This window comes from Indicator indicator, chromosome 7 (genome assembly GCF_027791375.1).
Source record: "Indicator indicator isolate 239-I01 chromosome 7, UM_Iind_1.1, whole genome shotgun sequence".
NCBI lineage: Eukaryota > Metazoa > Chordata > Aves > Piciformes > Indicatoridae > Indicator > Indicator indicator.
The window spans coordinates 5,765,667-5,792,612 of NC_072016.1; the positions used below are offsets into that span (position 1 = coordinate 5,765,667).

The following is a 26,946-nucleotide window of genomic DNA, read 5'->3' on the forward strand; positions in this document are numbered from 1 at the left end:
AAGTTACTCATGCAGAAAGTGGGAGCAGAGAAAATACAGTCCCTGGCTTTTGAAGTACTCTTATCATGGGGTTAAAGCTGTATATGTGCTCAATGCAGGTACTTTTTATGCTGGGTTTCTGGAGCACATTATATCAGCTTGCAAGCAGCTTTTTTGTAATTCCTGGGTCGGAATCATTCTTGCAATCCCCCTCTACTGCCTTACCTGACACCTATGGGCTTCTGGCTTCAGGAATTGCCCAAAGGCGTTTTGATAAAGTGAAGGCATATGAGTGGTGTCTGCACTGTGAAGAGCTGGAGTGCCAGCGGTGTGAGACAGGTGAGGGTCACACAGAAGCTCAGTGCATTGTGTTCAGCTGGCGCTGCAAATCCCTCCCTGCCTCCCAGCTTGCAGTTTACTTTTCAAACTGCAGGCAGTCTCTCTAAGCCTGACACACCGAGTGTGTAACACAATGGCTGTGTTCTGAGACCTTTCTCATTCCAGACAGTCCTACAGGGTTATTACCCTCGCATTAGAGGAGCCTTCAAAGCTCTCTGCAAACAGTGCACGAGGACTTCTAAAACGGCGTTGCAAACTGGTTTAATCAGCTGGGGAGGCTTTATGTCCCAGATGAAGTCATTTAAGAGAGGAGTATGCTGGAAGAAGGCTGACAATTGATAGCTGTGGAGCTTGAAAACATGATCTATGAAAAATCTAGTCTCATTATTTTTATAGGTCTTGGTATTGTCAGAATACATTACTGAATTTGTACTTTTGCTTGTGTTACTTGGGACATGCCCTTGCAGAATGTACTGTGTAGCCCATCACCCATGGAGTCCTGACTGCTGAGCCTCCAACCATCAATGATAAGCCTTAGAGGAGAAGTGCCTGTGCAGTTTTATTCTCAGGATTGGTCATGAGGAATATATTTCTCTAATGGTTTTCCTTGGTAGTGTTTCTCCAAAGTATATTATGAAGGACATTAAATGTTATTTAACCTGTTTTTTGTAGATTGGGAAACTGAAGTTCAGTGTTGCTAAAGACTTGATTCCAGTGTAAGACTTTATATTACCAGAATATATAGAACCTTAATATTATCTAAAATAACGTTTAAAACTATTTTCTTTACATGAATATAAAGTGCACACAGGATACAGTGTACATATTTAGTCATATATAGAAAATAAACAGGACACATGTCACTGGTTAACTACCAATCCATGAGGCTTGCAGACCCATGGAAAGCTACACAAATTTAACATCCCTATATTTATATTAAGAATGACACTTATACCTTTGGCTACTCTTCCTTCATTCTGCATTTTTAAGGGTCTAGAAGTATTTAGTAAATGAGTATATACTACTACATTTCTTTATTTAATTTTCTCTGTCTATTGTGTTCATATGGAACTTGACTAGAGAACCTATTTTATATTTACCAGTGTAAGTAGAACATAAATAGGAAAGCCAGAAGAGTTTGGATATTGCTGTAAATTGATAACTGATGTTTTTGCTTCCACTGCAAATGCCAATTGATTTAACAAAATTTATAGGCAGTGACAGTAACACATAAGTTTAATATTTCATAAGAAATTGCTGTCAATTCATTCAATTCCGTTTAAGAATTTGTATGTAAAGTAAAAGCAATAATTTTCATTATTATTTTTATTGGGTTTAAGGGTTGTAGCTATAGCAAAACCAGCAATTAGTTCAGTGTACTCAAAATTAGTTCAGTGACAGTCCTTTAAGGTATGGATCATAGTTTGTACCTGAAGGTTTGGATTGTCCTAAAGATGTCAATTAAAGCTGAAATAATTCAGAAGCAAACAGAAGCAGTATGACAAGTTAAAACCTGGTGGTTGCATAGCTGTATTTTGAAGAAGAAAGTAACTTGTAACAGCTGGCAGGGTTCAAGATGCCACTTGATAAGTCCTTGTATAGCACAGCTAATGGTAAAGGATTTCTGGACATTAAGTGAACTGGAGAAGGGGTAAGGTGAGCTAGGTGTAGTGAGAAGGCAAGTAGCTTTAACTCTCTTGTGCCTTTGCTGAACAGTTTTCAGAGCAAATGGGCACTGAATTAATGTTAGTTGTTGCTGCCAACAGGGTTGAGATCTAAATCTTACAGTCCACAGTACAGTAGTGTGAAACTAAAGGAAGGTGCACATTTACCATACCAAAAGAGAGTTTGGTAGTCTGAGAAGTGGGCTAGTCCAGATGTCTAAAAAGTGTAAATGTTTCTCAGATGGGTTGTTTCAGAGGTTAATCAATAATAATGCAGAATTCCCCATACTTTTTCCAGTTCAGTGTGTTTAGCTACTTAGCTGCCCTACTGAATACCTTTTGAGAAGCTATGAATTTTGTTTTCAAAAAAATCTACGTGCCTACTAAAAATCTGATCTCTGTTAAGAAGCAGCACAGATATGCTGCAGAGATGTACTTTAGCTGAATGAGACAGGCAGAGTCCAGTTTTATTATTTCAAATTTAATTTCCAATTATTGTCTTCCTGTTTGGAGAAGATCCTTTCTGGCAGTGATTCAGCCTTCTTAGGAATTTTTTATATCTCATTAACTGGTGGTGGTTCCCAGGAGATCAGATTTGCCATCATCTAATAAGTCTGAAATCACTTGTGACAAGCAGCTCTGTGGGCCTCATTCTACTGAAGAACTTTAGGAAATACTCAAAAGTTGGGATTTTTTTTTTTCTTACTGAACACAGATAAAATTGCTGTTCTTTGTATGTACAATATTGTTTTTATGAGACAGAGAATACAGAAAATGATGTTGGCATCTGCTGAGTGCTGAGCTGTCTGAATTGGACATCTCTACCTTTGAAGCCTGGTCAATATTCACAGCCCTAAGCTGCACAGATAGATAGAAATATATATATATATATATATATACAGAGAGAGAGAGAGAGAATATATATGCCCACACATGTAAGTAGTGTTCAAGATGAGAGTAGCTATTGTTTGTTGACAGCATTACATCTCAGATACATGCAGAGTCTCTTCATTTTCTTCTTCTTAAAGTGCAGTCTTGAGTGAAACTGATGGTCCACCTCTGGTTAAATAATTGCTAGAGAGAGTGAGGGATTAAAAAGACAGCCAGCGATGAAAATAATAGAAAGAGAATGAGCATTCATTATGCTTTTCCTTCTCAATTCAATACTGGTTTTGTTGCTTGCTGCAAGCCAAGCATCGGTTCTGTGTTTTCTCCCTCATTAGCTTTTCTTCTTTGAACACCCCTATCTTGTAGTGACCTTTCATCCTCCCTTTAACCAGAGATCCATTTTTGCCTGATAGGTCTCTCTCAATCTGTCGTGCAAAAAGTACTGAATCACATTGGTCTCCTTGTCTGGTGGATGCTGCCCTCTAAGGAGCAGGAATCAGTAAATAGCAGAGGCAGTATCTGAGTGAGAGAAGCGCAGTGTTTTTACAGCTGGAGTGAGTGTAGGGCTTAAAAGCCATAAACTAAAAGCACAGAATGCTCTTCTCTGTCCTTACATGACTAAAGCTCTTGCCAGGGAATTGTTCTTAGTGATAATGAAGGATAAATAGTCATGCCCACAAACACCACTGTCTCTGTGAATAGCTATCTTTCCTGACTTCTGAAATCAAACCCAGGTACTAAGCCATTAAGGCAGGAACAAATGAGAACAGTAAGATGAAACGGTGCAGCTTTACCCGTAGAAAGGCTGGGTGGTGGAGCTGGTTGTCTGGTAGTTGTCAGGTACTTTAATCCATATACTGCATTATCTTGTATAAATACTTTTGAATACTAACTAAGCCTGTATAATCAGGTGAACGAAAAATATGTTGTTGTCCATCTCAATAGACAAGGAAAGGTTGAATTTAGTGATGCTGCAGTCTCGGGTATAATGAAGCAGGAAATGGATTTGATGAGGAGGATGATCAGAGGGCTGGAGCACCTCTCCTGTGAGGACAGACTGAAAGAGATGGGGCTGTTCAGTTTGGAGAGGAGAAGGCTCTGAGGTGACCTTCTTGTGGCCTTCCAGTATCTGAAGGGGGCTACAAGAAAACTGGGGAGGGACTTTTTAGGCTATCAGGTAGTGACAGGACTAGGGGGAATGGAATAAAGCTGGAAGTGGGGAGATTCAGGCTGGATGTGAGGAAGAAGTTCTTCCCCATGAGAGTGGTGAGAGCCTGGAATGGGTTGTGCAGGGAGGTGGTTGAGGCCTCATCCCTGGAGGTGTTTGCAGCCAGGCTGGATGAGGCTCTGGCCAGCATGATCTAGTGTGAGGTGTCCCTGCCCATGGCAGGGGGGTTGGAACTGGATGATCCTTGTGGTCCCTTCCAACCCTGACTGATTCTATGGTTCTATGTTTTACAAGTCAGCTGTGGAGTAAACTGGTATTTTGTGTATGTAACATCTCAGTGGACTCAGGGAAAAAAAGAGGATTTGAGATTAACTTGTTTGAAAAGCCAAAAACAATCTTAAAAACTTTTGGAATTAATTGCTTCTCACTGTTGTGGGCTGTTTCCTAGGATTAATTATTTTATATTTAAAAAATGCCTGCTGTGGACATTGCATGCTTAAGTTTCTGATGTAAGAAAGTTAATGCATTGGCGGCTTTGTTTTCCTAAAGAGAAGAAATCATATTAATATCTCTGCCTTGAATTTTCCTGGGCCTGAAATCTAATCAGCTTTGTTTATTATGGATATCAATGTATTTAAGAGAATGAATGGCTCAGTGGATTTGGATTTGGGTAACAGGATCTAAAGTATTTAACCTGTTTACATCAATAGCTCAAATTCAGCTCAGGCTGTCTGTGCTAGAGTAGCTTCTGAAGTCCCACAGCTGTGAATTAAGTTAATGGTCCCAGAAGTGGCTCTAGAAATCTCTCTCTATTAATACTCCTCTCAGCAGTGTCAGGAAGGCCAAGGAATGAAATGGCAGGTTGAAAACTGTCATACATTGTCTAAATTCATCTGCAACAACAGAGCAATTGACAAAATCCATATTATTTGGCAAAATGATCTTTGAACAGGCTTACACAAATATCTGACTGCAGTGTGACATTCATTGCCTGGACTGTTAGATAGATGGAGATTTTAAAAGGTGTCAGATAGATTTTGGAGGAAATCTTTAAACCACTGATTACTTGAATGGGAAGGCATGAAGAGGAAAGGCTGTTCTGTATTGTCTTGTTTCTTACAGCTTTTTGTCCTAAGTAGTGCTGTTCTCTGTTGAGGACAGGGTACTGAGCTAGATAGACTTCTGGACTGAAGCAGCATGGCAGATCTTACATTTCTTGTCACTACTGTCATGTCATGAGGGCAGTCTTGTGTCATAATAGGTGACCTAGAAGAAAAATGGCAATGGTCTGCCATCAAATAATGAGTGCTCACAAAGCAATGCATTGGTCCCTCATGTCCCTTTTGTGTTTTTGTTTAGGCAGGTGACAAGCATTACCATCCAAGCTGTGCACGATGCAGCAGGTGCAACCAAATGTTCACAGAAGGAGAAGAAATGTATCTGCAAGGTAAGGATGTCTCCACTGCAAAACAAAAAAGTCAGACTTTGTAGTTTTTCTGTCACAGACCTCAGGAGTTTATAAACCATCCCCATGAAATCACAGAATCACTGAATGGTAGGGGTCAGAAGGTACCTCTGGGATCATCTAGTCCATGTCCCCTGAGAAAGCAAGGTCATCCAGAGCAGATTGCACAGGACAGTGTCTGGACAGGTTTTCACTAATTCCAGAGAAGGAAACTCCACAGCCTCTCTGGGCAGCCTGTTGCAGTGCTCCATCACCTTAGAAGGTGACAAGGAGGGTAAGAATGTCTACAGCCATCCTGTCTTCAACAGTGTTCTCATACTTTTTCACTTGAAAGCCTCTCATTCTTATAGGTAACAGTAACAGTGGCAATGTAGTGACTCTACACCCTAGCTGAGGCAGACTGTTTTCTGAAGCAAAAATGAAATTTATTAGGCTGCCTCTGAATTTGGCATCTGACATACAGCTCAGCAAACAGATCAGAATGTGAGATACCAGGCAGAGTGAGAGGGTTTCCCCTGAATTCTGCTGATTGATTCCTGTGCTGCTCTGCACCACGCTCCAAACTGTAAAAGGAGAAACTTCCAGTGGCTTGTTTTGAGTGAGTTTGTGTCCAGTGAGCTTGTTTTGAGTCATGTAGCTCTCATTCCCCATGTGTCTCCTCCAGTTGTTAATCATATTAGCCTACCTTGCCCATTTCCCTTTTATCTGATCCCTTTTATTCCCGTTTATTTTTATGTCTTTCTACAGTAACTTCTTTCCTCTATGTTCATGTTCATCTCTTCCCTCTTATTAACAATCTTGTGGTCCAAAGAATTGCCAAGAACTTTTCTGTTCTTGATCTTTTCACATAAAAAACTGATTTAAAAGTATCCTTGATCTAAATTCCACCTAGTAGGTGGAAGGTAGCATGTGGACTAGTAAGCTACAGTTATTTTTATTGCTTGCTGTAGTATTTAATTAATGTTGGTGGAAAGATGTATAAATGACATTCAGGCAAGCCAGAAATCAACATGAAAAAGGTAGATTTTTTTTGTATATTGTAGTTACATTAGGAAGCTTGCTTGATGTACTGGAAAGGACTAAAAGACTAGGAAAGCAATTATGAAAATGTGGTGGCAGCCATCTTTTGAAATGCTGAGGAGGGATTCCTTCTGGAGGAGTTCCAATATTAAGATAATATTGTTAAGGAATTCCTTTGAAGATAACTTGTGTTATTTTGCAGTGTGTCCTCCCTTGAAGTCCATCTCTCTCATCTCTCACTGACTTGATCCCTTAGTCATCTTACTCCAGCTGTGCACATAAATCAATACCGAAGCTGTGCAGCAGCTCTACATTGCAGGAGCCAGGAGAGGCTGAAAGAGGGTGGGGTAGGAACTGCTGATTTTTGATGGCAAATTGGAGAGCAGTCACCATGTCTGACAACTGGTAATCTTCTTAGTTTCCTCACATCATAGTACCTGAGTCAAGATGACTATGGGTTCATCCCTTGCTGCTGCTAATATGTTTGCAGCTGATGCTGTTTGCACCAGTCTAGCAGAGAGTGGGAGTTCATTGATTGGATAGGCAATGGTGTTAAGTTTCTGCAGATCCAAATAAGACAGAAGACACTGCTTCTGTGTAAACAAGACTACATTTTGTCTCAGCTAAATTCAGGTGATATGAAAGCAAAGGGGGGAGAGAGATACCTGGCTCCTTGATCTGCCATCACTCTCTTCTAGTCTGTATCTCCCTTCCTGTGGCTGTGGATTAATGTTCTTCATGCTCACTCTGTCCCAGAGGAGGAGCAGGCCAGGTTGCATTGCTTTATTGCTCACAAGCTGTTTTCTGACTGAATAATATTATTGCTGAGTGTGCTCCAGACTGTCCTGCCAAAGCTTTCATTGCTGAATTGAGCATGCCTGTAAATGTAAGGGACCTAGAAGCCTTTCCTGTGCAAAGCTCTCAGCTGAAATGTATATCCTGACTCAATCCAAATTGTTTACCCTAGGGTGCAGAATAACAGCATTCCGATTTGAAATAAAAATGCAACACCACAACACTAAAGCTAGAATCTAAATCGCATTACTGATAGAATACATGAAAATAGGCAGCTTCCATCTTACTTCTAGTTCTCTTTTCCACAGGACATGAAAGCATTGTGTTTGCTTTGAAAAACAGTAGTTTGGCAAGTTTGTGGTGGCTATTTGCATTAGAAACGTGTGGGAAACCTGCAAAAGGAGAACATGAGGGAAAAACAGCTTCTGTTTTGGGGCTTTATGTTAAGGATGGTTTGAATAATCCTAGCAGAAGTACTCTGGCTTTGCCCTGTCCAACACAGGAAAATGAAACAGCATCAGACACTTTCTGTTTCCTATTGTCCTCCTAGTGTTATATTTTTATATGGACTGCCTCAGAAAACCATTACTGAGCTAGGATGTTGCTTAGCATTTAGAGGGATGCTTCACTTCATTCTCACACAGGCTTTCAGCCTTATTCAGTGTATAATTAACAGCCCAACTTACTGATACTTAGATTGCTGTATACTGAAAGAAGGATACGTGCAAGATACAAAGCTGAAGAAATGAAGGTGTTGGGTGGTGTCTGCCAAGTGAGCAAACAAACATATGTTAAGACTGGGAATATTGTTTCCTGTAGGAAAAAGAGGAACGATACAGCTTGAGAATTTCATTGTTCCAAGTATTTCAAAACAGACTGGAGTGCTTGGATGAATAACATGTTCAAGTTGTAGTGGCTCAGAGTTCAAGATAACAAAAAATATTTACATTTAACAACCATTAGCTAAGTTTCACCATGAAAATGACATCTGGACTCACTTGCATTTCTTGATAATTTTCAGAGCCGCAGCATCCTCCTGGGGTATCCCTAAAGTTGTGCCAGTTTGTGCGGAATACTGACTGAAAGTGCAGTGACAGCTTTTTCTTTGATGGTGGGGATAGTTTAATAAAGAAGAAACTGAGGTACAGAGGAACAGAGAACATTTTTCTGAGTGACACTGGAAGCTTACAACTGAATTTGAGAGTTAAACCTCAGCCTTCTGAATCCTGGCTCATTGGCCTTATAACAAGAACTCCCTCCCTCTTGAGTGCCTGGATCTGCCTGACCTCCTAAGCAAAAGCACTGGGCATGCTTCTCTCCTGATCTCACAGGCTCTGTGGGGCCCTGGCTCCGAGGTGCTGTTTGTTTACAGAGAAAGCTGTTGGTGCACTTCTCTCTGTTGTCTGATCATTTCCCTCTGCCAAATGCACAGTTTCTTCTCCCTCGGTTTAGAGTCAAAGCCAAACATCTCAGACCCTTGATCCAGAGTCACAGCGTTCTCTCCAGGCTCCCGATCGATGATGATGGTACTGTGTGCTGCTGGGAAGATAAATCAGTCCTGCTGTGCTGGTTTTTACTTCTGTACGGAGCATGTAAGGGCTCATTAGACCGAAAATTCCGGGGGCCCTGCCCCATACCCCTCTGAGGCTCTGAGGGTGGGGTTTCCTCTGACTGCACTTGAGCTAATAGCCAGCAGGAGACCTGGACTCTCCTCCGTTTTGTTACTTTGTGGACAGGGTGAAGAGGGGATATTCCCCCTCCCTGCGGAGAGACAAGGCTCTGTATTGGCTTTGTGGTGACTGCAATAACGTTTGAATCTGACTGCAGTCTTAAAAATCATTTTTAGCTTTTGCTCCGTTTTAACTTGACTAATGCCTGCTAGCAATTTCCCAGCAGTGACCACGCTCTGTTCCAAATGAGAATAAATCTTATGAAGAGCAACTGAAGGCTGTTTAGTCTGAAAAAGAGGAGGCTGAGGGGAGACCTCATCTCTCTCTACAACTAGGATGTTCTGGAGAGCACTGAATATTTTACCTCACTCCTTATGTATATCAGAAAACCTTTCTCCTCAAAATTGCCTGAGAATCATCCATCTCATATTTATTCTAAGTAAAAACCAACAAAGGCACTCGACCCCTCAGCAAAACCAGACAATGAATTAGGCCAGTCTTTCAGAGGAGAAAGACAGGTTGGTGCTGGTCTCTTCTCACAGGTAATTAGTGATAGAACAAAAGGGAATGGCCTCAAGCCATAAATGGGTAGGTTTAGACTGGACATTAGGAAGAGTTTTTTCACAGAAGGAGTGGACAAGCATTGGAATGAGCTGCCCAGGGAAGTAGTTGAGTCACCAACCCTGGATGTGTTTAAAGGTGGTTTGGATGTGGTGCGTGGGGATATGGTTTAGGGGTGAACCTTGTAGAGTAGGGCTAATGGTTGGACTTGGTGATCCCGAGGGTCTTTTTCAACCTGAATGTTTCTGTGATTCTGTGAAATGAGAGCTGAATTGGGGTGGAAATGGTTCTTGCATCTAGCCACTGCTCAGCCCTTGGGGACAGCTGGATATTTCCATTTTTACATCATGGGAGAGAATTCCATGTTTTGGTTCACAAAGAGCAGAGACTTTGTCTTTTTTAGCAGCATGTGTAACTGGAATATGCCATGAGGAAAGGCCAGTGCAACACACACCACTGACCTTGCAGAAATTATGTGTGTGCCAGTACGGTACACTCTGCTCTAGGGAGAAGCTCTTCCATGTTCTTTCTACTACCTGTGTCACACTGGCTTCTCTAGCTTAGTACAGTGAGGGAAATACAGCCCTGACTTTGCTGCCTTGTGAATTTTCCTCTTGCATTTTGCATAATTGCAGACTAGAGAGTAATACTTTACAGTAACTAAATATGACACCTATTGCTTAAGGAAGACTTTCCCAATATTAATGGATTTAAAACTTCCTTTTTATGTGTGGTGCAATACATGAGGGGAGAACAGATCAGGTAACCATGGCCCAGATCTTTTGCTCTTACCCTCCATCCTGCCCAGAGGAACACTTAACTTTCAGTTCTTCCAGCTGGTGCTTACTGATTCCCTTGCTGCTTGAGGCTTTTTGAGTTTTAATTAAGAATGTGTGCAAAGTGTTTTGACAGCCTCAGGAAGAGGCTGCTGTAGATGGGCCAAGTATTTGAATTATTTTGTTGTTGTCTTTCTCATGAGCTAGAATTTAATTACTTGCATAATTCATACAGATTCACCATCTGATGCAATTGAAGGGATTCTCTTTAATAACTGGCTTGTCATGACCAGAACTCATCTGCTTTGCTCTGAGTAAATGTGGGTTGTTTTTTTTTTTTCCCCTCCTTCAGGTTCCACTGTCTGGCACCCCGACTGTAAGCAATCTACTAAGACAGAAGATAAGCTCCGGGTAAGCTGAATTCGTGGCAGTGGCACACCAGACAATTTTTTTGCACACAGTAACTGAATGTTGTTTTTAAAAGAGTGACTTTCTCCATGTTTTTTTTGCATAGCTGTCATGGCAGAATAAACAGTGGAGGCACTTCAGAGGTATTGCTCTGATTTTTAGGTTCACCACCTTCACATACCTGTCTCAGTGCATTGCCTTAAAGATAGTGTCATTTACTGACATACAGACATGGCAAAGTCTCTAAGACACTTCATTTCATATCTCAATTATTGTGAAAGAGAATCTGAAAGAGGAAATGTGAACAGAGCAAATGCTACGATATATTTCGGTATTTTTGCACATATGTATAATTGCTTTATAGCTATCCCCTTCTCTGTGTGGTTATTTACAGCATTTAGAAAATATGAACTCTTCTTCCTTCACCATCCAAATAAACCTCAGCCTAAAATGACCCTAATTTGAATGCCAAGAAGAGCTGCAGTTGCCCTTGGAGTCACCTCAGCATATCCAGACAAACTTTCTGGATCAAATCCTTGATGGCAATAATGCTGCACTCATAAATGCTGGAGCCTGGCTTTTTGCATGCACCAGGCAATTCTAAGCCCATATTCACTAATTCATCTTCAAAACAATTTACTCATTTTGATGACTCATTTGGTCCTTTGAACTTTGCTATTTTTTCTGCATATGAATATTAGAGGCTGTGTATGAACAAAATGTCTTTCAGACAAGGAAACTTAAGAGGAACTGGCATGGAGATACCTAGGATGTCCTGTGGCTCATTCACAGGAAGCCACGTCTTTTAGAATTTATTCAGGTGCACTGCTCTGTGAAACATTCCCCAGGGAGGATTTATGATGGTCTTAGGTAATGTGCAGACAAATTCCTGTTGAGCAGAGTTGATGTTAGTGTGGGCTGTCCTGATAATACAGATACTGGCCCTAGATAGGCATGTGATCTAACATGGTCAAACATCACTGTAGATACCATCCAGTGTTTACACATTGTTCTGTCATGACTTTCCACAAGGAAGTGGAAAATTGTACTGGACTGAATTTTTTTCTTCATTCAACAATCTGAATGTAAGACAGTGTTTTGGCCCTGCTGGAGTGTCAGAATATTTGTGTTTTGTAGTTAATGACTGGGGTACAATACCTCCCTTTCACTTGGACCCCAGAATCCTGCCACAGCACTCCTGACTAGGTTGCAGCCCTTAATAACCTGCTCCAGCTGAACTTTTAAATCAGTTGGCTTATTTCCATTCCCCATGGAAATGGCCAAAGTCCTCTTGAAATATTTTCTTTTTTCTGTCATACATTCAAGCATTTCAGTCTCCTACTCCCTCAGCTAATTTTAATTGAAGTGAGCGATGTAAATGAAATCATGCACCTACAAGGTTTTGCCTAAGTGAGTTCTTGAAGAAAAATGAAGTGAAACAAAAAGAATGCGTATTAAGGGAACATCTGAGAAATCTCATGGCACAGCTATCCAAGGTCCTCTTGTTCCTAGATGAAAACTTTTATGCAGAGGTTTAATGTCTTTAAAGGGCATTGATGGATGCACTGTACTGAAGCTAGCTGGACAGTTGGAGAATTTTTAGCTTCAGCCATACATGATGTCTCTATCTACTCCAGTGTAAAGTCAGGCACCCTATTTTAAAATCAGTTTGAGTTCACTTTGACACACATTTCATTCTGCTTGACGCAAGTGAAGGCAGTAGCAAACAGGTAGGTACAGAAACAAATGAAACTGGAGGCACTATGTGCTATTTGAATATGGCACCACCAAATTACAAACTGTACTTCGACTTTCAGTTTCTTATGGCATACATTTAGATCTGATGTGAGAGTTGGAATCTGTGAGTTGACAAACGTGTGCCAAATGACAAATTTGTGAGTTGACAGATATATGATATAGCCACTTCCAGGCTCAGGCCTAGATTTTCTGGTGATTCTGCAAAAAGCCAGTGGCATGGCCGGATTTGCTCTGATAGGTTTCCTTTCCCCGTAGAGCAAAACAAAACAAAAAGCCCTTTTGCCATTGAAGTAACTTTAGAAGTTTTCAGCAAGTTCTGTTCTCTCTCAGTAACTGAATTGTGATATAAGCTGAGCAGCATTCGAGCTGGTCAGGATCTGAGAGGCGGTTCATATAACAATGGTTGCTTTACATCTTCCTTCCACTGGATGTTTGTGGAGGATTACAAAACCCAAACAAGTAGAAAATAAAGCAACCATATGTATGTTACAAAAATACACACTGCTTAAGGGTCTTTTTCACAACTGTCTGGCTGTTCATAATGCAGCAGGGACCATTAAGTAACATAGATGTTCTAATGGGCAGATTATTATCTAGCAAGTAGATATTAGTAACTTCATTGGGAAAAAAAAAAAGAGCTTAACCACTGAGCTGGGGAAACTGCTTTCCTTTCACTCATTTTTCCCTTTTGTGTTTCATGACAGCATTCCTCATCTGAGTTCTTTTATCCAAAGAGTCTGGTTCTGCGCAGGCCACGCTCTGCAGAGGTTTGCTGTTGTGTTTTCATAGTGTTGAGAATGGTCTTCTTTACTGAGAAGATTTCTTCATTTTTGTCATTCGCTGCGCTTGCTACTACTGCTGCCACACAGCTTCCTTGCTATCACTTGGCCACCATGGGCACTGATGCTGTATTTTGCACCATGTAATGCAGTGTTGTTTGTTAATTCTCACATTATTTTTTTAAATTTTGTTTAACAAAGTGCTTAAAATTAATTTTTGTGACATTCAAATGAGCTTGGGGGGGGGCTGTAGTGTTGTTTTCTTCCAGTGTTGCAGAAAGTTTTTTCTTCTAAAACAAGCAAACAAAAAAAAATTGAGTGCAAATATGGAGGGAATGAAAATTGTGAAAAGCATCTGACTTCAAAGTGATGGTTAAAAAAGCAATAGTTTTTCATGAGCAATGGCTCATGATTTTTAGGAAAAGAAAAAAAAAGATACCATTAGTTAAATCAGTTCCTTTTTAATATGTACTGACCACCTACTCATGAATACTTTTGGTTGATAAAATATTTACAAACTTCCTGGGTTGAACATGTTCCATGTGCTGCCAGAGAGCATTTTCTTCTCTCTCATCCGGGGCACATCCACATCTGAATTGGAAGATCCCTTTCTACTTTCAGACTTCCTTGAGATTGGTTCACATCTACAAAATGCCACCTAATTCCATTTTTTCTCCTTCAGGGCAGTGCTTATTTATCAGTCATGTCTGCTGTTGGGGTACATGTGGCTGTGCTGCATGCAGGCACCTGAGGTAGCTTTCACCTGACAACAAGAATGTACTGGTACGGACTCAGTACAGGCTAGCAGTGGGCAGAGTTCGTGCCACTGGATTTCCATTGTGTCTGCTCATGCTGCCTTCACATCTCTAATTGCAAAGTAGTCCTAGTCATATTGTCAGCCAGGGCTGGATATTTATGTTAGATGCAAGCTGGAGGAGAATGTTAAATGTGAATCTAGTTGAACCTAGTGCTGTGATTCTGGGGGTAGTGCAAGCCCTGTGACTTTTGCCCTGAACCCTACTTTCATCACTTAACTCAGGATGTTGTAAAGCATTAACCCCTCTTGAACACCACTCTCTCTGTTAGCTACAGCAATATCAATACATCAAGAAAATACAGCCATAAAGGGGTGTTGTCAGTGGCCCTAAGGAGGGCAATGTCTCTGCAGTCCTAGGATTTATGGAATTGAATGTCGAGTCTGAGAACAGCAAACTGCAGGACTCCGACTCGTTGTTAGCCGATGTAGTGGCTTTCTGCGTTCAGCTTAGCATGCATGAATCTCTGGTGCTGAAATCCAGGAGCCTTAGGATTAGGAAAGCAAATCCTATCCAATGCATTAGAAAAATATGTAAGGCAAAGTAGGAGCAGCCCATATCAAAATAAGGTGTGCACTCTTTCTTGCTTTGTAGACTCTTTAGGATAGAAATAGCTTAGGGCCAGATGAACATCCTCTTGTGTAAATTTGGTCAGTATTCTGTTTAGGTTTACCTGCTGATTATACAAAGTATAGTTCAAGGCAGATTTTGGCTTCAAGTGCTCTTCTGCAATGTAGACACAAAGATGCTATCACTACTATCATACTATACTTACTGCTATAAACTTGGGCCAAAGGCTTGCATCTACATGAAAATTGTGAGGTGAAATCCTGTGACTTCTTCGAGAAGTTTGGTGTTGAATTCACTATCTTCTGGACTCCCCACTTCATTTTTCTTCTGCTTTCCTCTTAACTCTACTCTTGGTGAAAGCTATGTTTATGTGAGTAGTCTTGTAAAAGTTTAGTAGCAACATGCCTTCAATCATTATGTGCTGAGAATTCCTTCTCCGCCCTCGCCTGTGTTTCTTCAAAAGGAGAATTTAGTTGTAACCTATTAATGTGTGGCCATGTGAGTTTGAACTAAACTTGTTCACTAGTTTTGTCATGATGCATATACAGCATAGAGTTTTTTTTCTTTTTTAGGCAGAGAAATAATGCATGCATTTGAAAGAAACACTCTTGTAAAAGGGGTACAGTTAAATTAGTAGACAGGCACAGTCAGTGCTGTAACACTGAGGTGCTTTACTGATCTTGTACACAGCCATTGACAATTACTGAAACCCATGGGAAGCCTGTGTTTAATGAACCCTGCTTCCAAGACCTAAATAACTGTAAAACCTTGCATTTGCTGAAGCAGAGAGTCAGAGTAGCAAGCGTTGTACTGGGAAAGCCAAATTCCTTGCTATTTCAAAGTTATGTCTGCCTAGTAGAATAAATTACATCCTAATCTGTCAGTTTATAAACATGCTTACTTAAAGTAACTTCTAAGGTTTAGAGAATTTGCTTAAGCTATCATGTTAAATGTTATTAAGTGAAAACATATTCATTCTTCTGCAGCTATTATCACCGCCTTGCATAATGAACTCTATCAAAAAATTAAGGCAGGTACTGTAAATAATGCCATGCCTTTGTGAAACAGTAGTGCATCCAGTTGGCCAGATGTTCTTGGGATCAGTTGTGATCTGGTTGCCTGCACTTGTAAGTTTTTGTAGAGCATGGTTCTGAACATCTGTACTTGAGAAAGCCAGAGCCACCACATTGCATTGTAGCAGCATCTGGGTGATGTGAGTGGCTCAAGTGTAGATTTCTTTTTTTACCTTTTTTTTTTTTTTGAGGAAGTTATTTAGATGATGTACCGTGCATGATGACTTGACAAACTGAGGTAAATGCAGATGAATATCTGAAGCTTTGCAATCTAATATCAAAATAGCAAGTTAATCAGTTTGAGGCATCTGCATGGGTGATACGGTAATTGAGCATTGAAATTCACAGTGAACCTAATAGGATGAGCATGACAGTTGGTATTGCCTCTGCCAGTCTGCCAGTGAAGCTGGTAAAGAACTTTTGCATTGAAGACAAATGCATGGAATGAAGAACAAAAGCATAAAAATAAGAAGTCTATGATAAAGTGGGAAATACTGAGAAGCCTGGCAGATCCTTTAGATGCTTTGTGATATGGATCTTTCCTTTGGCTCCTTTAACAACATGCATGAATTTCTGTTTATTTTTTTCATAGACTTCCTATATTTGATACAGACATGCCATATTGATATATTTGCTACTGTTACATCCATTTGAGTGGAAAAGGGGAAAAAATTGATTTCTCTACTGTCAGAAAGTATGGAGAAAGGTCATGTACCACAAGGAAAAAGAGATCAGTTGCAGTTCATCCTATAAATTGGCTTTAAATTTCTCTGCACAAAGGCAGCATTTTGAAAAGCTGTATTTGAATTTGAAGAATAATCATAGAAAGATTGTTCCAGTTCTGTTTGTAGAAGGCAGCTTAACTTGTTTTGTTGTTGGGAGTGTAGAACAAGTGTCACAGGACTATTGTGATAGTCTAAATTAATGCATTCTTATTAAAGGATGTTTTCTCTAATTTCTTTACCTGTCTTCTTCCAGTATTGTGTGCAAGACATGCTCACATGATATCTCCACTGAAGGGTAAAGGTTAAATCAAAGATGGTTTTCCTGTTTCGCCTGTGCTCTGATCAGCTCTCTCCTAGGGTGTACTTTACTACACTCCATTCCAGTTGCATCGATAGAAAACTTGACCTCCAACGTGTCTCTTGCCACCTGTTTAAGATATAAAGTCATAAGAGTGGTACACAGGGTCAGGGATTCTCAACTGCTGATGAAGATATAATGTACCACCTAATAAAAGCCATACCCTGACACAGATTTCCAGTCAGGACCTATTATAGGTCTGTTAGAAGATTGCCAGCCATAGCGACTAAAACTATGCCAGAGGAACAGCTTATATCAAGGAATATTTCGAGTGTTTTTGTTAAGGCAAGCAGCACAAATGTTTTAAAGTCCAATGCAATTGTCATTAGGGGAAAGTGCAAAGCCTTGAAGCATTCCAGACCATATGGGAGCAGCAGAGTGGGAAATAATCAGCCATCTGGGTTGGAAACAGCCTGTGGAACTCAAAACAAGAAATAGAAGAGAGTGAGGCTAAAAGGGTAAGAGGAGATGTGGAAGTTCTCGTTTTCCTGCACTGTCTTCAAGAGTATGTGGTAAACTTAAGCAAGGTACAGGACTGGGAGCAGAGAGAGCTGCAGAGTTGCAGGTCTGCTTGGATTCCTCAGGAGAGGAATGGTGAGTGCTCAGGCAGTGGCTGGCAGGGTGGCACCCTGCCTGGGTGATACGGAGCTTTGCAATAGGTAGAAGGAAAATTGATACATTCAGGAAGAATTACAGGAAGGACATCATATCTGATGTGTTAACGGGATGGAAATGGGAACTTGGAGCAGAAACACAGTGAGGAAGTAAGGAACAGCAGCTACAACTTGCCTGTCCATCTGACAATGCCTCCTGTCCTCCAGGGTTAAGAGCACCTAAGACAGTTCCTAGCAGGATGTGGCAGAAACTATCTTCTTAATATGTCTTTTCACTGAAGTGATAAATACAATTGATTTTTTGCTTTGCTGAAAATACTTTTAGCAGTGACACTAAGACATAAGGCTAAGAAGATAGTCCAAGGGCTGAGAATTTCTTGTTTTCTAAAGTGATTGTAAAAGACCCAGAGTAAAAAGCAGCGCAGCGGGGCTGCGAGGTAGAAAGAAGCCCCAGCTGCCTCTAACACAGGTTTTCCTACAACAGAGAATTGAGCAGACAAAAAAACTCTTCAAGTATGTCTGCCAAAAGCCAAAGGTAACAGACACCCATAACAATTACTTAATGCTGTTCCCTGCTTTGTAATGAAAACAATTGTTTTCCGTAGCAACCGCAGCAACATGTTACATGTGTCTCCACTCAGGCAGGGCTTTAAAATGTCAGAATGGAAGGGGGGAATCAAGTGTTTCTCAACAGCCAGATCTTCCAGCTTCATTCTTGTAACATTTCCATGAAACAAGTGGTTCTTGTTAGGGTTTTTTGCTTTGATTACATCATGGGGAGGAGCTGAAGGGCAGATGAAAAATGTCTGTTCCTTTTTTGGGATGTAGGAATTTGTAGCTATAGAGAGAAAGGAAACACAAAAAGGTCCACGAGAGAGTCTTCTCAGACGTGTCCTGGAGAGGATTTGTGCCTGTGTCAGTCCATGGCCACATCTGCTCTCTCTTTGATCTGAATCTTCACGTTTTTTGGAGGAGTATGTTCAAAGCCTTTTATTCCTCTGACACTCCTTGAATGTGGCGATTTCATTTCCACAGATGAAATCAAAGAAAGCCTGCTATGACCCACAACTAGTCTTCAACAATTTTGTATGTGGATGCTTCCAATAGCTTTCCTGGCTATGAAATAGCAAGTAGAAAGACCCTGAGATCTGTAGAAGGATCCTTTCAGGAAATGTATGCTGAGAGATAAGAAAAGTCCAGTAGCACTGTTGTGTTCACTCCAAATATTTCCTAAGAAAAATCAGCAAGCCAGGCTGTCAAGCCTTATTTGTCTTCAGTGTGTGCCTGAAGGTCCCTTAGGCCAGTGTCACAAGCTGACGAGGTAAGGACTGTTAACCAAGATTTAATTTTCAGTGACTTGGAAGTATCCCACTGCACTAGGCATCAGAGTCATCTGCTGATGCACTCACTGCTTTGAGATGGGATTTGGTTCTTTGCAGTCAATTAAGGAGCAAAAATCATTCCTGGTTTCTCAGTCATTGACTACCTTGTGGTATCTGCTGCATGCCAAGTTTAGGAGTAGTTGCCACAGTAGCCTGGGTGACTTTTCATTTGAATAGATGTTTTTCAAATTCAGCAGGTTCTCAAGATCCTCACATCTAAGTGCTAAATTATATTGTCTCCTCTCACAAAACTTCCCCCAAGGAATCAGGGTTTGTTTAGTTCTGATGGGGTGTTGAAAATCTACTAAATGTGTGACAGCACTTGCTCTGTAGGGGTGTGATTGTTCACATGGATTTCAGTTTGCAGGACATTGTCATTAAAGGTCAGGACTTTTGCAGTATGGGAAATCATGACATTTCAATCAACACTTTAGCTTTCATGTTGTATCTAGATTGTGCTGCAGGTGTAGGAGACAGCTCCAAGCCAAGGGTTTCTGGTCCTCCTACTTAGACTGAATTCAGCTTGTGTTCATAATGGAAATCCAGTGATTGACCATCTGGAGAGTGATAACGTATGCTGTGCTCCTCTCAACAGTTTTGTCTGCTGAACTGCTGATACCTCTAGCTGTTTGTGAACTAACTAACATTGATAAAATGACCAGCAGAACTATCCTGGATTGTACTTTGTATGGCTCCTTGCACTGTCTCTGGCAGGTCTTGTTTGATTTTGTTCATTATTGTTGTCAGTCTTTTACATTGTATGATTTAGAAAACATCTTTCCCCTCTCACAACACTCCTTCCCCCACAAAAAAAAAAAAAAAAAAAACAAAACCAAACCAGAAAGCCCATTTGTCTCACAAGATTGTGAAATTTGCTTGCATTTGTGTTTACATTTTTTTCCCCTAAATTTAGTTAATTTCAAGATGTATGCAGATTTCTTCACTTAAACCCAAAATCGCCAATGCTAATGACTTCGGGTTGCTCTGAAAAGTTGCTTTTTGTTTTTCAGCCTACAAGAACATCATCAGAAAGCATTTATTCCAGACCAGGTTCCAGTATTCCTGGCTCTCCAGGCCACACTATCTATGTAAGTATTCCTTCTGGTGAGTAAGCTGCCAATCCTTTGCTTGCATGAAATCCCCCATGATGAAATAAATCACTTTTATAGTGATGCTGATCTCCTTATTCCAGCAGGTAAATTGTTAAAACTCTCACCTTGTAGTTTCTGTAACTACAGAATTTCAGGAGGAGGTTAGGCCTTCTCCATGTCACATTTCCTTTGTAAAGATAGAGTAAATCTCTTGAAACCACTTAGTGATATGAAGAAGGATAGAAGGCAGACAGGTCCTCTGAGGTAGGGTTAGATAAGGAGATCTGTGCACCTCAATATGCAGTTCTTAAGAGATCTGCTGTGTGCATGGGAAGAAGGGTCAGCTACACTAAAAGAAGATTTATACAATACCTTCTATTTCAGAAGTCAGATGCTTTGACTGTGGAAGGAAAACAAGAACAAAATGACTTTTAGCATCCTTCTTTTACTAAACAGTGCTGAAAAGGCAAAGCTATTGATGTATTACTCTGTGATTAACCAAGATACAGAGTTTAATATGATTCCTTCAGTAATCTAGCCTCTTCTTTCTTTCTTTCTTTTAGCAGATTTCTTTAACTTCTTGGCCTTGTTATTGGTGCCTTTTAAGCTCATAAGATCCTAGAAATTCAAAGTGGAAATATGTTAGCAGAAGGCTGGTCCAAAACTTTTAAAGGAGTAGCTTTTCTCCTCTTCTTAACACCACTCTTCCAGGCACTTTAGTGTTATAAATGAGAGCACTTCCTCCCCCCCCCAACTTGGCAGAAATGTGCACATGGTGAAAAACTCATTTGTTGTGACTGTACTAAGCTGGTTCTAAAGAGGAAGAAAAGCAACTTGGATGAATAATAGACCAATTCAGGCCTCTCAAACTTGCTGTGTTTCCATATATACAATTTACACTTCCAAGAACTCATATCCATTTAAGACTCCTGTTCCTTGAAATTCCCTATAACCTTTGTTTTCATAGAAAACATGCTTTCAGATAACCTGTACAAAACCCAAGGCAGACATGGAAGATAACAGCCAAGAGTGAAAATGACAGGAAGGCAAGTTAGCAAAAGAGAGTTCCTTGTGAGTGGAACAAAGATGAACACATCCTAGGAAGAAAAGGCAAACTGCAGGGCGAACTTTCCTTTCTGTGGCTTAGGCATAATGTGCTTTTATAGGTGATACTGTAGTGTAAGACACAGAAATTTATCAGTTACCTATATAATAATGCAGAAAAATTGCCAAAATTTACAAATCTCAAATCCTGGGTTTGAGTTAAATACTAATTCTTGAGAGCATTTCAACAACAACAACAACAAAGAGCATATATATTAAAAATGTTCCAAATGCAGATACTGGAACACAGAGCATGTCCTGGAGATAGCAACTGCATAAAGTTGGTATTACCTGTGCTGGTAATACCAACTTTATAAGCTGTATCATAGGAAATTTTAGCTACTGCTCAACTGTAGGGCAACGTGGTGGTCTAGGCCAAGGTCTACAAAAATATCTTTGGTAACATATATTGGATTAAAAATATTTAGATATATTTGCAGCTTATTAAGAGACTATGGTAAAAATGTTACAGAAATACATTACTGTAGCTATGCATTTTAAGGGTTAAATTGGCTTAAGGTATTTTGTTATATCTGGTGAGTAAAAACTAAACAGATTTGAGGCTGTTTTCAGAAAGTGAATTTCCCAACTATTTCAAACCTTACTTCTCTGTCAAAAGTGTTTTGTAGTGTTGCTAATTTATGGCATTGCTTAAGAACCAAGACCAGTGGTTGTTAGGGGATCTTGGGAAGGCAAATGCACTTAACCTGAAAATACCAGGTGTTAGTATTCAGGAAGAAGGGAACTGAATGCAAGTAGAAGCAGCCTGCTGTGAATAAATAAAATATTTAGTAGAATAGTTGTATACCAGCTTGAATATTCATTTTCAGGTTTAATTATCAAATGGATTTCTGTTAGGTAGGTAAGAATGTATGTTTCTTGTAATTTTAAAGGTCCCTTAAGGAGAGATAATAGCTTTCTAAACTACGTTTCTAGCTCCTTCTAGTGGGTGCAGCTGCCTTTGGAACGGATTTCCTATCTCCAGTTTTTTTAGCTAGTCAAGAGCTCCTTGCAGTTTTAGTTGGAAAAGTAGTCAGTACTGTGTAGTATGCAGTTAGAAAGCAGCATATGCCTTAGACAGAAGCTTGAATATAGGTTGAGTGATGAGTGCAGTAAAATTTCAATTTGAAGTTTGGATGCCCAGTCTTCACAAATAGTCCTGCTTGCCCTTTTACTTCCTTGTAATAAGTTGTATTTCCTCTTGTGTGCACAGTTATGAGTTGAATTCTGTCTATGGTCTTCTGCATGGAATCCTCTCATAATCTCTGTAGTCTGCAAACTAAATTGATGTTATCCCACATTTTACATAGGGGAAAACAAGAGCAGAAAGGTGAAAATACTTGCCTGAGGCCACAAAATGAGTCATTTGCAGATGTGAAGTTTCCAGCTTGCTACTGGAAATAAGAAACTTTTGCATTAGATCTATATAGGCCACGTTCATTCTTTCCTAAACTGAGAAAACACTGTGTGCTTTTGCAGAGGAGGGCTGCTGAGAAGAAGCAATCACTTCACACACACAATGCCAAAAAAGGGTTTTCCATAGCAACAGTGTGACAACAAATCATAAGTTGTGTAAAACAGAAATTACCAGTGCATTTGTGTAAGTTAATTTGTCTTCTGTCTTTGACCTTCAGGCAAAAGTAGACAATGAAATCCTTGATTACAAGGATTTAGCAGCCATTCCCAAAGTCAAGGCCATTTATGACATTGAACGTCCAGACCTAATTACTTATGAGCCATTCTACACTTCTGCCTACGAGGACAGACAGGAGAGACAGAGTCTTGGAGAGGTAATGAACCCACCAGCACCTCATTCTGCTTCCTGCTTTGTTCAAAGCCTGCTTCGCTTCTATCTGCTTTTCAAACAACTTCTGGTCCATGCTCCTAGGTCCTCCTGCTGCTGCTGCTGCTCACAGTGCTTTTTGTCTGCTTGATGTGAGTTCAATGGGAACAGTCATGGTGATGCCTCGTGTGCAAAACTGCACAACTAAACAATACAATTAAGCACCTACATTAACCCCAGCCACTGGCAGAGGGGAGGTTTGCAGCATGTCTGAGTGTGCTTGCTCATAACTCACGTGCATATATCCCAGTCTCTGGGTGTGGCAAAATTCAGGTGGTGAGATGAGCCAGCCTGGTGATGTGCTGTGAAGCACTGGTTTTCACAACAGCCTGTGAGGGATGTCATGATGTTCTATGGCAGTAAAAGCAGTGGGATGCTTTCTCTCCTATATGGAAGGGAAATGTATTTCTGGAGCACTTTGCCAGACATACTGGATAAAATTTGAGCTAGGTCAAGATGAAGTGCTCTTCCTCCTGGGAAAGCAGGTTAGCTGTGTGTGAAAATAGTTGCCTCACATTTTAAACTGCAAATGTTAAGTAAGGATTCTTGTAACCAACTCACTACATACAGAAGAAAAAATTATTCTCTTCTATTTCTATTTTAAAATGTATTTCAGGTTGCAGGGTCCCCCAGTTTTCTAAGGTGAATTCCATAGCTGCAATTACTGTTTAGAGGCTCCAGTGCAGATCATGAAGCAGGTTTTGTCGCGTAATACCATCTGACTGTAACTCAGACTTTCTGAGTGCAAATCTAAATGGACGTGGAAATGGATTTACTTCCTTGCAATCTCATTGACTTTACTGAGTGTAACTGAATTGGCAGTGAAGATGAGCTGATGAAGAAGAAAGTACAGTAAATCATGTGGGTAGCAGTGATCTGAAGATACCCAGATCAATGATCAATATTCTGCTTCCTTAGCAAATTGGTCTACCCAGACCAGAGCTGCCTCAGTTTTTCTTCTTTGGTTTTTTTTTAATGTGTTATAGGATTAATCTTTTACATTATAACAAAAATTGGAAACTCAGGAGCCTGTCCAGGTCAGGAATAATATAAGAGATTAACAAATCCGAGTACTACAGAATTTCCCCATCAGATTTATGTTGGTCGTGAATCCAACTGACATCTGGTTCAGAACCACAGAGAGATGCATTGGTGACCTCTGACCAGTTCCGACAGGCCTGACAATTCCAGAGAATCCTCTACTAGTCTCTTGTTAGTCACAGAGGGAGAATTGATCTCACCCTGAGAAGGTGAGCTATTCGTTAATCCTTAAGAGGAAGCTTCTTCTCACTTACAAATCAGTGTATTGGAAGCTAATAAAGAAGTATGGTGGAACCTGCCTTCTGTTATGCTTGTTCTGGAGATAAAAAAAAGCCTGTGGGGTTTTCTTACCCCATATTTTCAACAATATTAAATCCAGTTAATTTCTGGTGACTACAGAAAACTGGAAACAGAAGGAGTCTCACCTTTAGAACATTGGGGTTTTCCACCCAGTGTTACTGCTGACTTCTGTTACCTTGGGCAAGTTACCTCACCTCTTTGTATCTGTTTCTCCTCCCTTCCCTTGCCCTAGTGAGAACACAAGCCCATCAGGGTGGAGTGATCTCTCTCTTTGTGTTTGTGTTGTGGTACTCGAGTGACTACAACCTTGGTACATCCTGCACCAGTCACCATCATCTTTAAAAAAGCAAAGGAGGTGACTGTTTAGGTCATGGCAGGGATTTGCAGGTTTGTGAAATGTGTCTATGTGGTGGTGTTCAATAAAAGCGAACCCTGAGCTTGAGCTTGTGCACTAGAAAAGTCCTTCAGTATGATTGAAAAAAAATAATTCTGAGTGTACAAGGGAGATGTGCAAGAGCCACTGAAGCTAATCCAGTAGCAGAAACAAACCACGCAGTACAGAGACTAGGTTACAAGAAAATAATATACTTGAGTCATAGTAAGGGAGAAAATGCAGTATGAGACTTTCTGCTTTATTGCAATGCTTTGAAAAGTTTCTCCCTTGTTATCTCCTGTTCAGTTCAATCCTAGTCTTGTTTTTCCCGGCGGTCTGTAACGAACAGTGCTTTCTTGTAGCACCATCTAGTGGGACCAGGCGTTGTAGTTACAGACCTGGAGAGAAATGTGGAATTGCACATCCCAATGCGTGCTCTTTTCATGGATATTGAAAGTTTGAAATGAGCTCTCAGGTTTTATGGAGAATGATGTTACAAAACACTGTGTATGATCTGTTTCCTGTGGAGCAAAGTTTTTATAGCTGCTGCTGTTAGATTTATAATGGAGTGGTGGTTTGCACTATAGAACCTGTGCAGTTATTAAGGATCAGGAAAACAAGAAGATATTCAAGGCTTGGATGGAAAGTAACAAAAGCAGTTTTTAAACAGCTTTGTGGAAACTTGCTGAGAAGGAGATGTTCTGTACCCAAATGTAAAAAGTCACTTCTTTCTTTAGATGCTTGACATTCACAGTGTCACCAGCTCCATGAGAGTTAATGGTCTCTCAATGCAGAATGGATAGTTGGATATTTATTGCCACAAATTCTGCATATGTTTTACACTACTGCTGTTGTACATTATTGTAATAGTTAGACTAGAATCAGCAGTTTTGCTTCTGAGACATTATCTTAATTAGGCTCTATAGTTCTGTAATAATTGTGGTCTTATTTAGAATCAAAAGTTGCTTGCCCAGTTTTTTATGGCAATTACATAATACTGACTTCTAGTGCATAAAGAAAATAATTAAATCCTGACCTTCCAGCTTCAAAATGTCTTGTAATTAAAGGGCACATTAACTGCTAATTATACATAGCCTTTATTCTTGTTCCTACCATCAACTTATGCATGACTTTGTTTCATGTCTAAAAGTATTTCTTGCCTCAGTTTCCCTATCTCTGTAAGAGAAACTGTTCATCCTGTTGTGCATATATCTGCCCACTGGCCTTTGCACAGTCCTTTCAATACACATGCTTGTAACTCCTGGCTGTTCTCCTTACATAACCATGGAAGAACACAGAGATTTAAAGAAGATCATATCAAAGAAATGTTGATGACAGCTGCGTTCTCCTTTGCATGAGTATGAAATGTAAGGCCTTGGGGAGAAGCACAGTTTTGCCAGAGTCTATGTGTTGAAGGAAAAACATGCTTCATCCTGGAAGTTCTTCTGTATTTCTGGTTTTCCATGCAAAGCTCTGAGTTAAGATTATTTACTTTTGATTTCCACTTTAGAGATCTCTTTAGAACAGGCATGGTTATTAAATTAATAACTCTTTCTGATTTGATCTTTACAGCTATGTTTTAATTACCACAATGATTAGATGGCTGAGAGGTGATGTTACATGATACTTGACTGAATTAATCACACTTATAAAAATTCTCCCAGAAACTTTAATTGCTCCAATGATTTATGGACCAGTTTCTGAGCCATGTGGAAAAAGCAAGTTCCAGTGTTCCAATGAGCTCAGTAATTTCTGCACTGCCATTTTACTTTTCCATATTATCAGTGTATCCGCAGCAATGTTTAGGCTACCTTTCTCAGACCCAGGACATGCAATGATGTTTTGGTAACCTTATTTTTATGTCTTTGCAGTCTCCAAGGACGTTATCACCTACCCCTTCTGCAGAAGTAAGTTTGGTGGAACCTTTAGGAGCATTATCTTACTAAGATTAGAATTACTGGCTTCAGCAAATGCAGGTGTTAATTTTGTTATCAGCCTGATCCATCTCTATATGCCACAAAGACATGTGTTCTGAATATTGAAACTTAACAAAAATTAACTCTGAAACCAAAATGTTCTTGTTGACAAATTGTACAGGAACTAATGAAGCTACTACTCCTACCCATTTGTTGTCTCTAAAGCAGAGTCATTTGTCCAGCAGAGGTCACTTCTTGTGCATTCACCCATCTTGTGGCACAGGTAGACCCAGACCTCAGGAGCTGGATGATTTACATGAGCTGAAATACTGCTCTAAACATCTGGAAAAAATTGCTGCTGTAACATTTGCAGTTTTGTCTTAAAGAAAGTGTAGCTGTGGTTTGCTTTGGTTGGCTTTTCCCTATGAGTTAATTGAACATCACAACATGAAACATTTGGGAAGCCATTTG

At 40.2% G+C, this 26,946-nt stretch overlaps 1 protein-coding gene across 1 annotated transcript in view; it reads left to right on the forward strand.

Moving 5' to 3' along the window:
- ABLIM1 (actin binding LIM protein 1) overlaps positions 1-26,946 on the forward strand; it is a 124,121-nt gene that overhangs the window by 70,443 nt on the left and 26,732 nt on the right. The window contains exons 7-13 of the mRNA XM_054382205.1: positions 5,398-5,485; positions 10,678-10,736; positions 12,842-12,856; positions 13,196-13,258; positions 19,800-19,895; positions 22,637-22,792; positions 26,431-26,466. Coding sequence (XP_054238180.1) covers positions 5,398-5,485; positions 10,678-10,736; positions 12,842-12,856; positions 13,196-13,258; positions 19,800-19,895; positions 22,637-22,792; positions 26,431-26,466 — 513 coding nt within the window. The remainder of the gene's footprint in view (positions 1-5,397; positions 5,486-10,677; positions 10,737-12,841; positions 12,857-13,195; positions 13,259-19,799; positions 19,896-22,636; positions 22,793-26,430; positions 26,467-26,946) is intronic.